Raw genomic sequence first — 12,983 nt, forward strand, 5'->3', positions numbered from 1 at the left:
AAACGTCACCATGTTTAAAAATTGGTTTAACAAATCCAATAGAATAATGACGACTTGTGACTATTTCAATCCACATCGAAATATCAACTGCAATTGATTTGGGACCGAGATTTAACTTCTGTTTTTGAACAGATGTATCCCAAAACTCTACTACTGGGCTAAACACTTGTGCTAGAATATTTGCAGAAAGCGATTGAGAAATGGACTTCTGAAATGGACTGTATTTTTTTTAATCTATTTTAAATTTATGGGTGTGCATGTTAAGACAGACATATAACACTTAACCAGTGATAAAACTCTGTGACAATAGTGAGCCTTGCTGCAGGTAAAACGTGCCACAGCCGCTTGCACTTTTTAAGAAAAACTGTTCTGCAGAGAAATTTGCAAACACACTTACTGCATTGGCAGGCCTATTCTTCGTGTTAGAATGCAAGAGGGATGAACTTTATCTGGTGGAGCAAGATGGATACCTAAGCAACTGGCCAGAAATAGCAGTCAGAGGACATTTTATTTCTGGTTCGATGGTGAGGTCTGATATATTAAATTCAGCAGACATTACATCAAAAGGGGGCAGTAGTTTTAAACTGGGCATTTTCTGCTTCACAAAAAAATGTAATGTTCTCGATATTGTTTGAACCAAGACATCGGGTGAAGACAATTTAAAAAAATGCTAAAACCTCCAGGAAATTGTACGGAAAACTACTCAAGCCACCCTTTGACTCCTAACAACTGTTGCAATAAGAAATTATTCCCCTTGACTTTTCACCTGAATGTTGTATGTTCAATATGACAAAACGTCTGTGTGCTGAACCCATGCCTGGCTGAATTAACAATGGAAAGAGGCTACAAGTAAAATTCTACGTCAGCCGGTCTTTAGTGAGAAGTCGAGGAACAGGGATTCAGAAGAATTCCCAGACGTCACTGCCATCTCGTGGCCGGTTGAGATATGACAACGATTGAGATTGTTTTTACAGGATGAAATTGGCCTTGGCCAAATTATAATTACGCTTGGGTGATCGGAGAGATGCGGTAATTTTGCTGTGCAAATACGCAATTATGCCTGATTAAGGAATTTTGAACAAATCTGTCCAAAACTCTTACAATAGGAGTACAATAACAAAGATTTCAGTGACACTGAGTGTCTGTTAGCTCCTGCTGTTCATGTCCTATTGCATTTAGTGCTATTTCCTTAATGCAAAATGCATTCCCAGATCTACTTAGGATGCTGGGGTGCATATTGCGTAAGAAAATAGCTCTAAATTCAGGGTTATGCTCATTGTGTAATCCGATGTAATCACGCTCAATGTTGCTGTAATCTTGCGTGATTAGTCTCCAGCAAATTAGATGATTTACGCCTAACTCTACTTTAGAAAAGAATTGCGCAGAAGGACAGGGGCTTAACACAGGCCCCTGGGAGTGTAGGGCCCTTCAGGTGTCTCTTTTGGTGAACCCCAGTCTTTCAGTCGGGCCATGTAGCCCAAGGCCAATGAATATCTTGGAGACTGTGTTTCTTCTTCACGTTCTGCGGGTAGGGAGTTGAACAACATTTTGTGGTAGGCTCCTGCATATAGGAACTGAGGAGGAGAGGCAGGAGGGAGGTGAAAAGAGAACATGACAAGGAGGCGCCATTACTGGCCTAATTGATGTGTACATGTCTGGGTATGTTTTCCAAAAGAACATCCTCGTGAGAGTATGCACCCTCTAATAGACTGCAGCCTTCATCAACTCTCCCTGCATTCCCACGCTCGCTGCATACCGCGAGCTAATATGAGATCGATGTTTTTCCGACCTTGGGAAAGAGTAATTTGGCTGCACAAACGTTTGCTGCTTGTCCTGTCCTCTCCTCTCCTGCCTTGGTTGCAGACTAGTGTTTCCTATGTCGACACACCCCCGTTAAGGAGAAGACATCCGGGCGTTTACGCAAGAAGAGCGTACTCCATGGAGATTGTGCAGGTGTGAGCGTCACAGTCTGGGAAAGGGTTATTGGAAGACACATTAGCAGCTCTCTTGTTAGCAATGGCGGCGGAATCTCCCCTGTGTCAAAGGAGCAGCGCACGCCCAAGGGTACGATACAGACAGAGCAGCTGCTGTCTGGGCCACAGCTATGGCTTTACAGAAACCAGCTCAGCTTGGAACACCCTTCGGGTCATTCTCCAAAACAGTAGAGCTGAAAGGAAAATAAAGCGCCTTTCCTAGCTGGATACATGCACGACAAGGGTTGGAGGGCACTGGAAAAAGCCACTGTAGTTCCTGAGAACATTAAAAGAAAATGTCTAAGTGTCTTTACGAATTTAGCAGAAAAAAACATGTCCTGGTTTGAAAAAATGCATTAGCACATTTCAGAACAACACGGAATTGGTGTCATTTGAAAATCATCCTTGAAACATTGGCATGGACTTGGGCCTGATTTATATTTGGGCAGACTGGTTACTGCATCACCACGTGACGGATAGGCCGCCCACCGAAAGCTAAATCCCATGGGATATAATGGGATTAACTTTCGGCAGATGGGCTATCCCTTACTGTTGGGACGGAATAACCTATCTGCCAAAATCTGAACCAGGCCCATTATATGCAAGTGAAAGAGCAGCCGGACTTCATCAGTGGAAGGAGGTGCTGTGAGCCAGAGTTATCTGTGAACCCCTTTGGCTGTTTTGAGCCATTGCATTTTATTTTTCAGTCCTGCTCAAACAGGGCTTGGTCAGATCTGTGTTTGTTTTGTTAGACAAAAATAGCCGAAGTATGTGGGTGGTACATGGACGAGTTTTTGCCTCACAGGCATCAATGGTAGACCCTCCACCCTCCCAGTATGCCTTCTTCCACCCCAACACCCTCTGCTGCGCCCAGGTGGCCGGTTGTTTGCAGTGGTGAAAATATTGGCAGATGCAGCATTCCTAAGCCTAATATTAGGATAGTAAGTGGTGGAACTGTTTGTGTAGTTACTCATAAAATATAAAAAAGAGACTTTTCAGTATCAAAACCAGCAGTATCATATTTTCATAAAATATTCCCAACAGGCACAGTCTATATTTTAAACCCACACTTTTGAGAAGTGGCAGCTTTCCCTTAGTTAAACACTTAGAATACTGATAAACTTTGAAACCGTGTACTAATATTTTTGCTATTTATATTAAATATTATGTATAAATACATTCATAACAACTCTTCAATAAATTTAAAACAGCTCCCCTACAAGAGATTAATTGTTACTAAAAGCCACGGTGGGGAGAGTGGAGAATGTACAAAAGTCTAGGGTGGTTTTTCAGTCTGCGATGAGCTTGCCCAGATGCAGGCGCATAGGAAGGCAAAGGGGGACCATGGGACCACTCAGACATCAGTGCTTATACTGCGACTCCGAGAGTAGGCCTCCCGCATGGCTGACAGCCGGTTAGGGTTCAGAGGCTGCAGGTTACTGAGGTTCATAGGCATTTCAATCTCCTCCTGACTGATGGTTTTGTAGCTGACACGGTCACCTCCATTGTGGACCTCCTCTGGCTGCTGCAAGAAGAATGGGGGATCATACTGCGGACAGGTGGGACATATGGTCCGACAGTGCGCATGCGAGTGCTTCTGGGTGTATGGTGAGGAATAGAGAGACGGCCCATTGGCCAGGGCTATGTTCCGGTTGCTGTGGACTGGAGGGAAACGAGAATGGACCGCAAAGTCAGGCTCTTCTTCATCCTCTTCAGACTCCTCCTTCTTGCAGCAGTAATACTAAAGGAAGGGAGGAAGGAAAACAGATAGTGAGGAGAGCATCAGTTCAAAGAGTGCACGAATTGATAGGCAGTCATTCTGACTACTACAATTATACTCTTGCTCATAGTGCTACATTATAATGGAAATAGAAGAGATAATCTCATATCTTTTTTGAGAACATTTACCTGAATGAAAGAATTAGTAAAAGAACAATTAGATATCCCTAATTGAAAACAAGCATTGGCAAAATGACTTGATCTACTGCTGGCTGCAGACCGTTTGGCTTTGCCAGTGCTTATTCTGTTTGTGAAGGGTTATTGCATGAAGACTGTAAGGCACTGCCTCTTTTCCCATGATCATACCCAAACCTTTGGACTGATAATGCTGTTTTTTAAACTCTGACAGTGCATTGTGAACTGCCAACCAGGCCCCAGTGCTGTGCTCTCACCCATACTTACATGTATTTTTCATTGGTTCATTCCCAAATGGTATAAGCTAACTTACTTATAGTTTCCTAGTATTTTGTACCAGTGATGGCCAGGGCCTGTAAGTTACATTTCCCTGACTGGAGCACTTATTGTCTCACCACGAAGGTGATAAAGCAAAGCATGACTCCCAGGTTGCCACTGCAAACTGGCAAAGTATTTTACAAACTGCTACCTCGACCTTGCCATTCGATCCAATGGCAAAGCCCAAACCTTTCTACTTTATTAATATTAGTAAGTCACTCCTAGCGCAGGCATAATGAGCCCTAAATGCAGAGTGAATTATGTTTAAAAAAATGGACATGTGTTTTTGTGAACTTGTCCTGACTGTAAACACCCTGTATTGCTGTTTTTACTACAGTAAGACTGGTAGCCCCATTGGTGAGTATGACGTTACAGGCTGACAACTCAGCAGTGCTAACTTCCAAATGGGGCTACTAAATATGATACCTCAAAGTATCAGAAGGATCATTGCCTTAAATCCTGACTTGTTGCTTGAGTCAAATTTAATGTAACTATTTTAGAAAGGGCACATTGTTGGCTAAAGTTTTTGAGTGCAGTTTTGGGTTGCACACAGCTGCTGTCCTCAAGACAGCCTGCTGCCCTTCTGGGGAAAGGTATGAATGACTCTCAGGAAGAGGAACAAACCCCCTGCAGAGGGAAGAGATGTGACCTTCTCCTGGCAGGATGGCCAGAGTGAGCCTAAAAAGCAAATTTCAAAGGGGAAGCTGGCTTGGAAGGGCAACTGGTAGTCACACTAAGAAGGGGATGCTCTTTTGTTTAGGCAGACATACTGTCATCTCAAGCATAGAGTGAAAAGCTGTTGTTAAACAAGTTTTTCAAGGGGAGCAAACCCCCTGGTAACCACACCTCTGTGTTGGGCTAAGGAGCCCCACACACTGAGATAAGCATCTTACTGTGTTGGGAGTCGGCAGAGTAGTGCACTCTATGATAAGTAGATAACATACTTTACTGGAAGTAGCCCTTTGGCTAGTTAGTCATCAACATCCCATAGGCTCATAGTAGGCATGAAAGCGATACCATGGCACCCAGACCTCAGATCCCATTTGAACTGGAGAGAGGACTGAAGACGGACTGCTGTGCTGCCCTCTTGACCCACCAAAGAGAAGCTGCATCAAAATCTAGACTGCATCTGCTAAACCTGTGGACTAGCAAAGAGAGGACTGTGCCTGAAATGCTCCACTCATGGAAAAGTTGCTCACGTGTCAGACAAAGAAAGTGGCTGCAGGAGTCACTTGTCCGACTCCCTTTTACAGCCACAGCAACATAAAAGCTGAGAAGCTATACCCTTGAGAACCAAGTGTCAAGAAACCTAACTACTGCTGGACCCTGTGGTGCAGTCGGGGAGACTGAATTCTCACCCTCACAAGTTGCCAGGAATCTGCTGCCTATATGGTGTTTGGGTAACCAGCATGATTACTGAAAGTGGCAGCTATTAAAACCTATGGAGCACAACATTAATGCTCTAATGAGCCTGTTAGCCCTGCATGACTGCCATTTTGAGGATTCCAACTTATGATTTCCTGTTCATTGTGACAGGCTACATGACATTGTGTCAGGGATCTTTAAATATGGTAGGTGGGTCTTCACTAGGAAAGTTGATTCTGTGAGTTCTTCTGTCCATTTAATCTTTGTTTACCTCATCTAATGTATTATACTTAGACCGCATGCAATCGAGAATCATGTCATGGAGGAGCACGGTCTCACTGAAAAGTTTTATAGAGACACCAAATTAATCTCTTTTTCATACAGTTGTTCAACCTTTATCCTAGAGTCTCCCTTTACCTTCTTTTAGATTTAGCATCAAGCAAGACCGTTAGGGGCACATTTACAAAAGCCTAATGCAACCTTGACTCACCCTAGTGTCATTTTGTTTTATGCTACGGTAGGGTTAAGGAGGCTATTCTCCCACGGCTTATTTACAAGGTGGCACAATGCTTACATTGCTACACTTTGTACACCCTTGCTCCACATTATGCCTAAGCCAGGCATAATGAATACAAGTGGGGTACATTCTGAAGGCAGGGAGGCCCAAAAAAATGGTGCAGTGAAATTGACAATGGTTTGCTGCAACATTTCTTCCATCCTTATTAACGCCTGCTCAGACCAGGCGTTAAAATGACACACCCATTTTAATCAATGGGCTTCCCTGTGCTTTGCTGCACTAGCATAAACATTTTTGACAGTATTGCAGCAAAGTGCCACAATAGCGTCAAAAGTATTGATAGTTTTGTCCTAACGACCTCTACAGTGCACCATTTTGTAAATACGCCGCAACCATGGTGTTGTTAGGTGGGGCAAGGGTGACGCAAGAAAAGTGGCGCATCTGGACTGATGCGTCACTTTCTTGTAAATGTGACTCTTTGTTTTTAATAGAAATATATATACCATAACTATTTACAGGAGCTTCCAGTCAGCCATCTCCATCCATTAGTCTGCTGTAGAGTCATTCACATTTTGCTTCTGCCCACCACTGCACACAGCATGGGGCACAGGGTTAGCCACTGACTTCCCTGAAATGTTGTAAATTTCACTGCACCATTTTTACGGGCCACCCTGCGTGGGAAAGTCCCTTTTGCAATCATTATCCCTGCACAGGCATAATGTGGTGCAAGGGATTCCAAAGTGGCATAAAGCATACATTGCACACTTTTGTAAATATGGTAAAGGAGAATGGCCTCCTTAAAGCAACATTAGCGTAAAAAAAATGATGCTAGTGTGGTATCATGAGGCGCTAGTGCCTTTTAAATCTGCCACAAAATGTGACACTTCAGAGGATTAATTTTAACATTATTTTGTTTAAGTTGGTCGTGTCATTTGTGGCATTGCAGTATAGTATGATCTTTATTGTAAAAGGCAATTAAAAGCACTGCAGTGTACACAGATAATTTCACATCAGAACCATGCATGCATATAACAATTGACAGTAATTATAATTAATATGGTGGTGAGTTCCGGCACTTTCCTCATACAAATATAAACAAATTAGTCATGGATCCCCTGTTAGCTAATTATAAACTTCTCAACAATTATTTAACCATACCTCACGCGACGCCCACACCAGGGAGCAGTGAAGCAAATCATTGAAAACATAGCTATATTTGATTACATGGGATGTCAGCTCATGAGGTACGCCATTAAAATAATATTCTACAAATATCGAGTGGTCCAAAAATTCCGTTTGAAAAAAGGACTTTTCAGAACTCGCCTTCGAGGTTCTATCGAAAACGGAGAGATAGATATTAACTTGTATAAGATTTGCCTTTTCCTGACAACACAGGCATCAATAGCGTAATCAGACTATTTTAACACTTCATCGGAATAGACCTCCTGCTTTTTATAACAGTAATATTCTAAAACGCATGCGCCCTCTTTTTACTTTCAATAGTCCCCTGTACAGAGTTTTCAATTTAAAGCAAAGCATAGCTGGAGGTCTCCTTCTCATTTATTTTTCCTGCCTAAGTCTGTATGTCTGCATCTCATGTCAGTTTTACCCGTTATCTTTCTTTTATAATTATTTTTTAATAATAGTATCCAGAATTTTGTTATCCCAAACTGAACTTAAGTGAGAGCAGGGAGGAAGTTTAGGCGTTTAGATCTGATTTAGGACTCATTTAGGCCTAGGTGGCTTGCTGCTCAAGGACCTTTACCAGAGGGCAAAAACGTAGTGAAGAATTTGTAATGCGGCTCAGTTCGGACCTGAGATTCACCACCAGTTTAAGACTGTGACCATCTGCTGTTTTGGAATTCTTTGGCTATTTGCTGCATCTACTCAAAGGACCGACCATTCTCCAGACTTTGATCAGAGTGCGACTAGACAATGGAGATACCCTGCAGCCTGCAGATTTCTAAAGCTGCAGTTAAAAGGCTCCAAACGACCCAGGATGCGGCCACGTTTCTCTTGAGCCACATCCCTAAACTTTCTCCACTCTCTAAAAAGCTCAGGGACCTTCACTGGCTGCCTGTGGTTAAGCACATACGTTTCAAAGCACTTGCTTTTCTCTATAAAGTGCTCACAAAGGCAGGATCTCAATACTTTGCAAAGCTGGTGACCACCTACTGTCCCTCAAGAACCCTCACTGCTCTGATATTGGACAACCTCAAGTTCCGACGATTCATCGTGCCTAACAAAGAGGAAGTTCCCTAGGATACCTGGTCCCAACATTATGGAATTCCCTCTCCCATCTCCACCTCGGTTCTGCATGGAAGGTATTCAGTAAATAATTGAATAGTTGGCTGTTCTACTTCTGGCATCAAAGTTGTGGGTGGCTGATCGGATTTCTGCATTAGTGGGAGACCCTGTTGCAGTAGCCATGCACTCTACAAAAGTTGCAAATGGAAATAGAATAGAACTATTTGGGAGCGAGCAACCTGACCAACTTAATAAGCGTAATCTATAGAGTCCAAAACACAGGTCTTAGAGAATGCCTGCTCAATCCCTGGCATCTATGACACAAGCAGCAGGCAACCCTCAGAGAGATGTGTGTTAAGTTCAAGCAGTACCAACAATTTGAAAGCCTAGAAAATAACACAAAAATATTCCAAAACTATTTTAGTAAATAGAAAGATTTTTAATATTCAAAATGATAACCGAGAGATCAAAATCAGAAAGAAGGATCCAGAGCTATAAATTGTTAAAGATTTAAGGTGAAAAGCATTTAGAAAAAGTAAAGCACTATTGAAAAAATATTGCTTTGTCATTGACTAAAAGGTTTGTGCAATTTCAGACTGACCACAAGAAAGCAGAGGTCAGACAAACCAAATGAATTGCTGAGGACAAAGTTTTTACCTCCTGACTTAAGCCATAATTATGAGTTGCACGATCCTTGGGAGATTTACCACACAGTAAATCTGCATGAGAATTTACTGATTTTTTTTTCAGTAAATCTGACCCAGTACCATGCATTTACAAGTTAAACCCATTTAGAACGGGAAAGTACTGTGTGAAACCAATTTTTAAAGTTGGTAATACTACACAGGATTTATAATTAAGAGGGGTGTAACACATACATTTATCACCTGCAACCTCAGCGGTTTCATAGCTACCGAGGATGTCACATCTGTGTGATAGATTTGCCACTTCATTCAAGTCCAAGATTTTACTTTTGGACTTTGTCACATTATTTGGTTGTCCAAATCCTCTGGTGGATTAACGCTGGAAGCTGGGGCCAGGCAGACCCAAAACATTAATAATAAGGTATTTTTTAACCTGTTCTCTGCATGGCAAAAAGCTCTAAATGGGACAAAAGGATAAAACCCGTTTTATTTCCTGCTTGGGGGTTGCCCTTCCAAGGTAAGCCCCAGCACCATGCTCTCATCCTCCAGAACATGATAAAATAGCCAAGACACTCTTTTCTCTATCTCCTGGTTACACCTGAGGCTCTCAGGTTCTTATGACAGACTTTCTAGGCCCATGTGTCTCACCTGGCTTCCACACAGTCCTGGTCTCACTTATCAGGTGGATCCTATAGGACTCTATTGGAGTCAAAAGTTCTCTAGCTTTTTATTTCCCTGGAGCAGGCATGTAGGAGTCAAAAGGTCTTTACCAGGAATGTAGGAGATGACTCCTGGTTGCATATTTACTAGGACTTGCAGTGCTGCATTGCGTGAAAGGGAGATAGTAGAAATCCTTCCTTTCTCTTTCCATGTGTGCTACATAACGCAGTACACACGGAAAGAAGAAGTAATGAGAAATAAGATATTTCTCTTCATTATGCCTCTGCAGGGTAGGTGCACCATTCTGGCATAAACCCGGGTTTACAAGTCTTTCTAAATCTGGGTTTGTGTCAAGATACATGGGTGGATGCATGGGAACATCCATTCTCTAACCATGTAATGCCTACCCTGCACAAAGTAATGTAAGGCAGTGCTATGCACTATATTGCGTTACTTTGTATTTACTAAACAAGAAAACCCTTGCAAAGTGGCTTGGGGTGACTTGGTAAATGCCCCAAAAGATTTTGTATCTGGGATACAGTACAAGCATGATGCAAACCAGTGGTCATTCAGCCCTTTCCTTTCAGCAGGGTCTTCTTTTCTTTAGGGGTTGTGTTCCCAGGTTCAGCGATGTTCTTAAGTGTTGATGGTGAGATACCACACATGACGTGCATTATGGGTGGGTGGAACCGTGGAGTTTCACTCCGCAGAATTCTGCGGAGTTACATAAAATGACATACGATTCTACAGAGCTCTGCAAGCGGACAGAAATTGGCACATCACACTGCCCGCACTGATTTTTAACACCAGCAGCTTGTTCTGGGCAGAGAAAGCAATGTGAACAGCACTGTGAGTGCACAATAGGGCGCTGCTGCTCAAGTTGGTTTTGCTGCCACTCGAGTAGATTATTTACTCGAGCAGCAGCTTTTCCAATGCAAATGGTCACAACCACCCACGTAGGGAAAATCTCTCCAGGTGCCCTTGTTGTGCCCCAAAATCAAGCTAGCGGAGGTCAACTCTCACATGCGCTCACCAAGTACCCGGTGGCATGCTGCATGCGAGAAAATACTCTGTCACCCGGTGAAGTGTGGAATTTGGCCGGAACTCCGCGTTTCAACACTTCTGTGAAACCGCTTGCAGTCACCGTTGTCACAGCCCATAACTGATACCAATTTGATCTTTTGTATGGTGTAACACTTCGCTTTGTCTTTTGCTGCCTCTACTTGTATTACACCTCCACCCCACGCCACTGGTTACAGTACAGACCACCACCACCAATGTCAAAACTGCACCACCACATGTCCCCAGTCTATGAAACCTTCCTTAGCAGGAACACTATTACAAGGGGTCAAATCATGATGCTGGACAAACAACTCAGCAGTTTGAACGCTCACTGCTGAGCGCTGAATGTAATCAACTGTTCATCGTTCAGCAGTATAAATAAAATGAGTGCCATTACTCTGTGCTATAGCATTTCCTGCTATTTAAATGCAAAGGCACAACTTAGACTTTGTTGCACACCACATAAATGCCGAGCATTATTTTATTTTATATTTAATTGTAGTCAACAGTTTTGCCTTGCCTGGTATTCTCACTCACTGTCAAAATCACAATCAGTGACTGTTGGACCTGGCTTTTTGACAGGGACATCCCCAAACTTTTTGCCTCCTTCCTCCTATTTTTTCTGACCTGCTGTTGTTGGCTTTTGACCTCTGAGCACTTTACCACTGCTAACCAGTGCTAAAGTGCATATGCTCTCTGTGTAAATTGTACTATTGATTGGTTTATCCATGATTGACTATTTAATCTACCTGTAAGTCCCTATTAGAGTGCACTACATGTGCCTAGGGCCTGTAGATTAAATGCTACTAGTGGGCCTGCAGCACTGGTTGTGCCACCCACCTCAGTAGCCCCTTAACCTTGTCTCAGGCCTGCCATTGCAAGGCCTGTGTGTGCAGTTTCACTGCCACTTCGACTTGGCATTTAAAAGTACTTGCCAAGCCTAGAACTCCCCTTTTTCTACATATAAGTCATCCCTAATGTGTGCCCTAGGTAACCCCTAGAGCAGGGTGCTGTGTAGGTAAAAGGCAGGACATGTACCTGTGTAGTTATATGTCCTGGTAGTGTAAAACTCCTAAATTCGTTTTTACACTACTGTGAGGCCTGCTCCCTTCATAGGCTAACATTGGGGCTGCCCTCATACACTGTTGAAGTGGCAGCTGCTGATCTGAAAGGAGCAGGAAGGTCATATTTGGTATGGCCAGAATGGTAATATAAAATCCTGCTGACTGGTGAAGTCGGATTTAATATTACTATTCTAGAAATGCCACTTTTAGAAAGTAAGCATTTCTTTGCACTAAAAACTTGTTGTGCCCTTCAATCCACGTCTGGCTAGGTTTAGTTGACAGCTCCTTGTGCATTCACTCAGACACACCCCAAACACAGGGTACTCAGCCTCACTTGCATACATCTGCATTTTGAATGGGTCTTCCTGGGCTGGGAGGGTGGAGGGCCTGCCCTCACACAAAGGACTGCCACACCCCCTACTGGGACTCTGGCAGACAGGATTGAACTGAAAGGGAACTTGGTGCATTTCTTAGAGACTCTTTGAAGTCACCCCCACTTCAAAGGCACAACTTAGTATAAAACAGGGCCTCTGCCCTACCTCATCAGACACTTGCTGGAGAAGAAACCTGAACCAGAAACTACATCCTGCCAAGAAGAACTGCCTGGCTGCTCAAAGGACTCACCTGTCTGCTTTCTCCAAAGGACTGCTGTCTTGCTGTTGCCCTGCTGCCTTGCTGAACTCTTGTCTGGCTGTGAAAGTGCTCTCCAAGGGCTTGGATAGAGCTTGCCTCCTGTTCCTTGAAGTCTCAGGACCAAAAAGACTTCTTCCTTTCACGTGGACGCTCCGTGCGCCGAAAATTTCGACGCACAGCTTGTTTCGCGGCGAGAAAAACGCCGCACACCGACGCTGATCAACGCGACACCCTCGGGACGATCGAGACTTCGACGCACAACCTCGCAAGGACAAAGCCGCCCGACTTCCAAGGAGAAATCGACGCGACGCCTACCGTGAGTGCGAAACTTTGACGCACGGCCTCGCAAGGACAACGCCGCCCGACTTCCAAGGAGAAATCGACGCGACGCCTGCCGTGAGACCAAAATTTCGACGCACGGCCTCGCAAGGAAAACGACGCCCGACTTCCAAGGAGAAATCGACGCGACGCCTACCGTGAGATCGAAACTTCGACGCGCAGCCCCGCAGAACGACGCGCAGCCGGAAAATAAGCAGGAGAATCCACGCACAGACCCGGGACATCTGGTAATCCCCGCGATCCACAA

General features: G+C 43.8%; 1 protein-coding gene across 2 annotated transcripts in view; it reads right to left on the reverse strand.

The window, feature by feature from the left end:
• Positions 1 to 231: 231 nt before the first annotated feature.
• The window catches only part of FAM163B (family with sequence similarity 163 member B), a 341,595-nt gene continuing 328,843 nt past the window's right edge, over positions 232 to 12,983 (reverse strand). Inside the window, exon 3 of one of the 2 annotated variants that reach the window (XM_069241557.1) lies at positions 232 to 3,714. In XM_069241557.1, the coding sequence (XP_069097658.1) occupies positions 3,328 to 3,714 (387 nt within the window). In that variant the 3' untranslated portion in view covers positions 232 to 3,327. The remainder of the gene's footprint in view (positions 3,715 to 12,983) is intronic. The other variant, XM_069241558.1, reaches the window with a different exon arrangement.

Source organism: Pleurodeles waltl, chromosome 6 (genome assembly GCF_031143425.1).
Source record: "Pleurodeles waltl isolate 20211129_DDA chromosome 6, aPleWal1.hap1.20221129, whole genome shotgun sequence".
NCBI lineage: Eukaryota > Metazoa > Chordata > Amphibia > Caudata > Salamandridae > Pleurodeles > Pleurodeles waltl.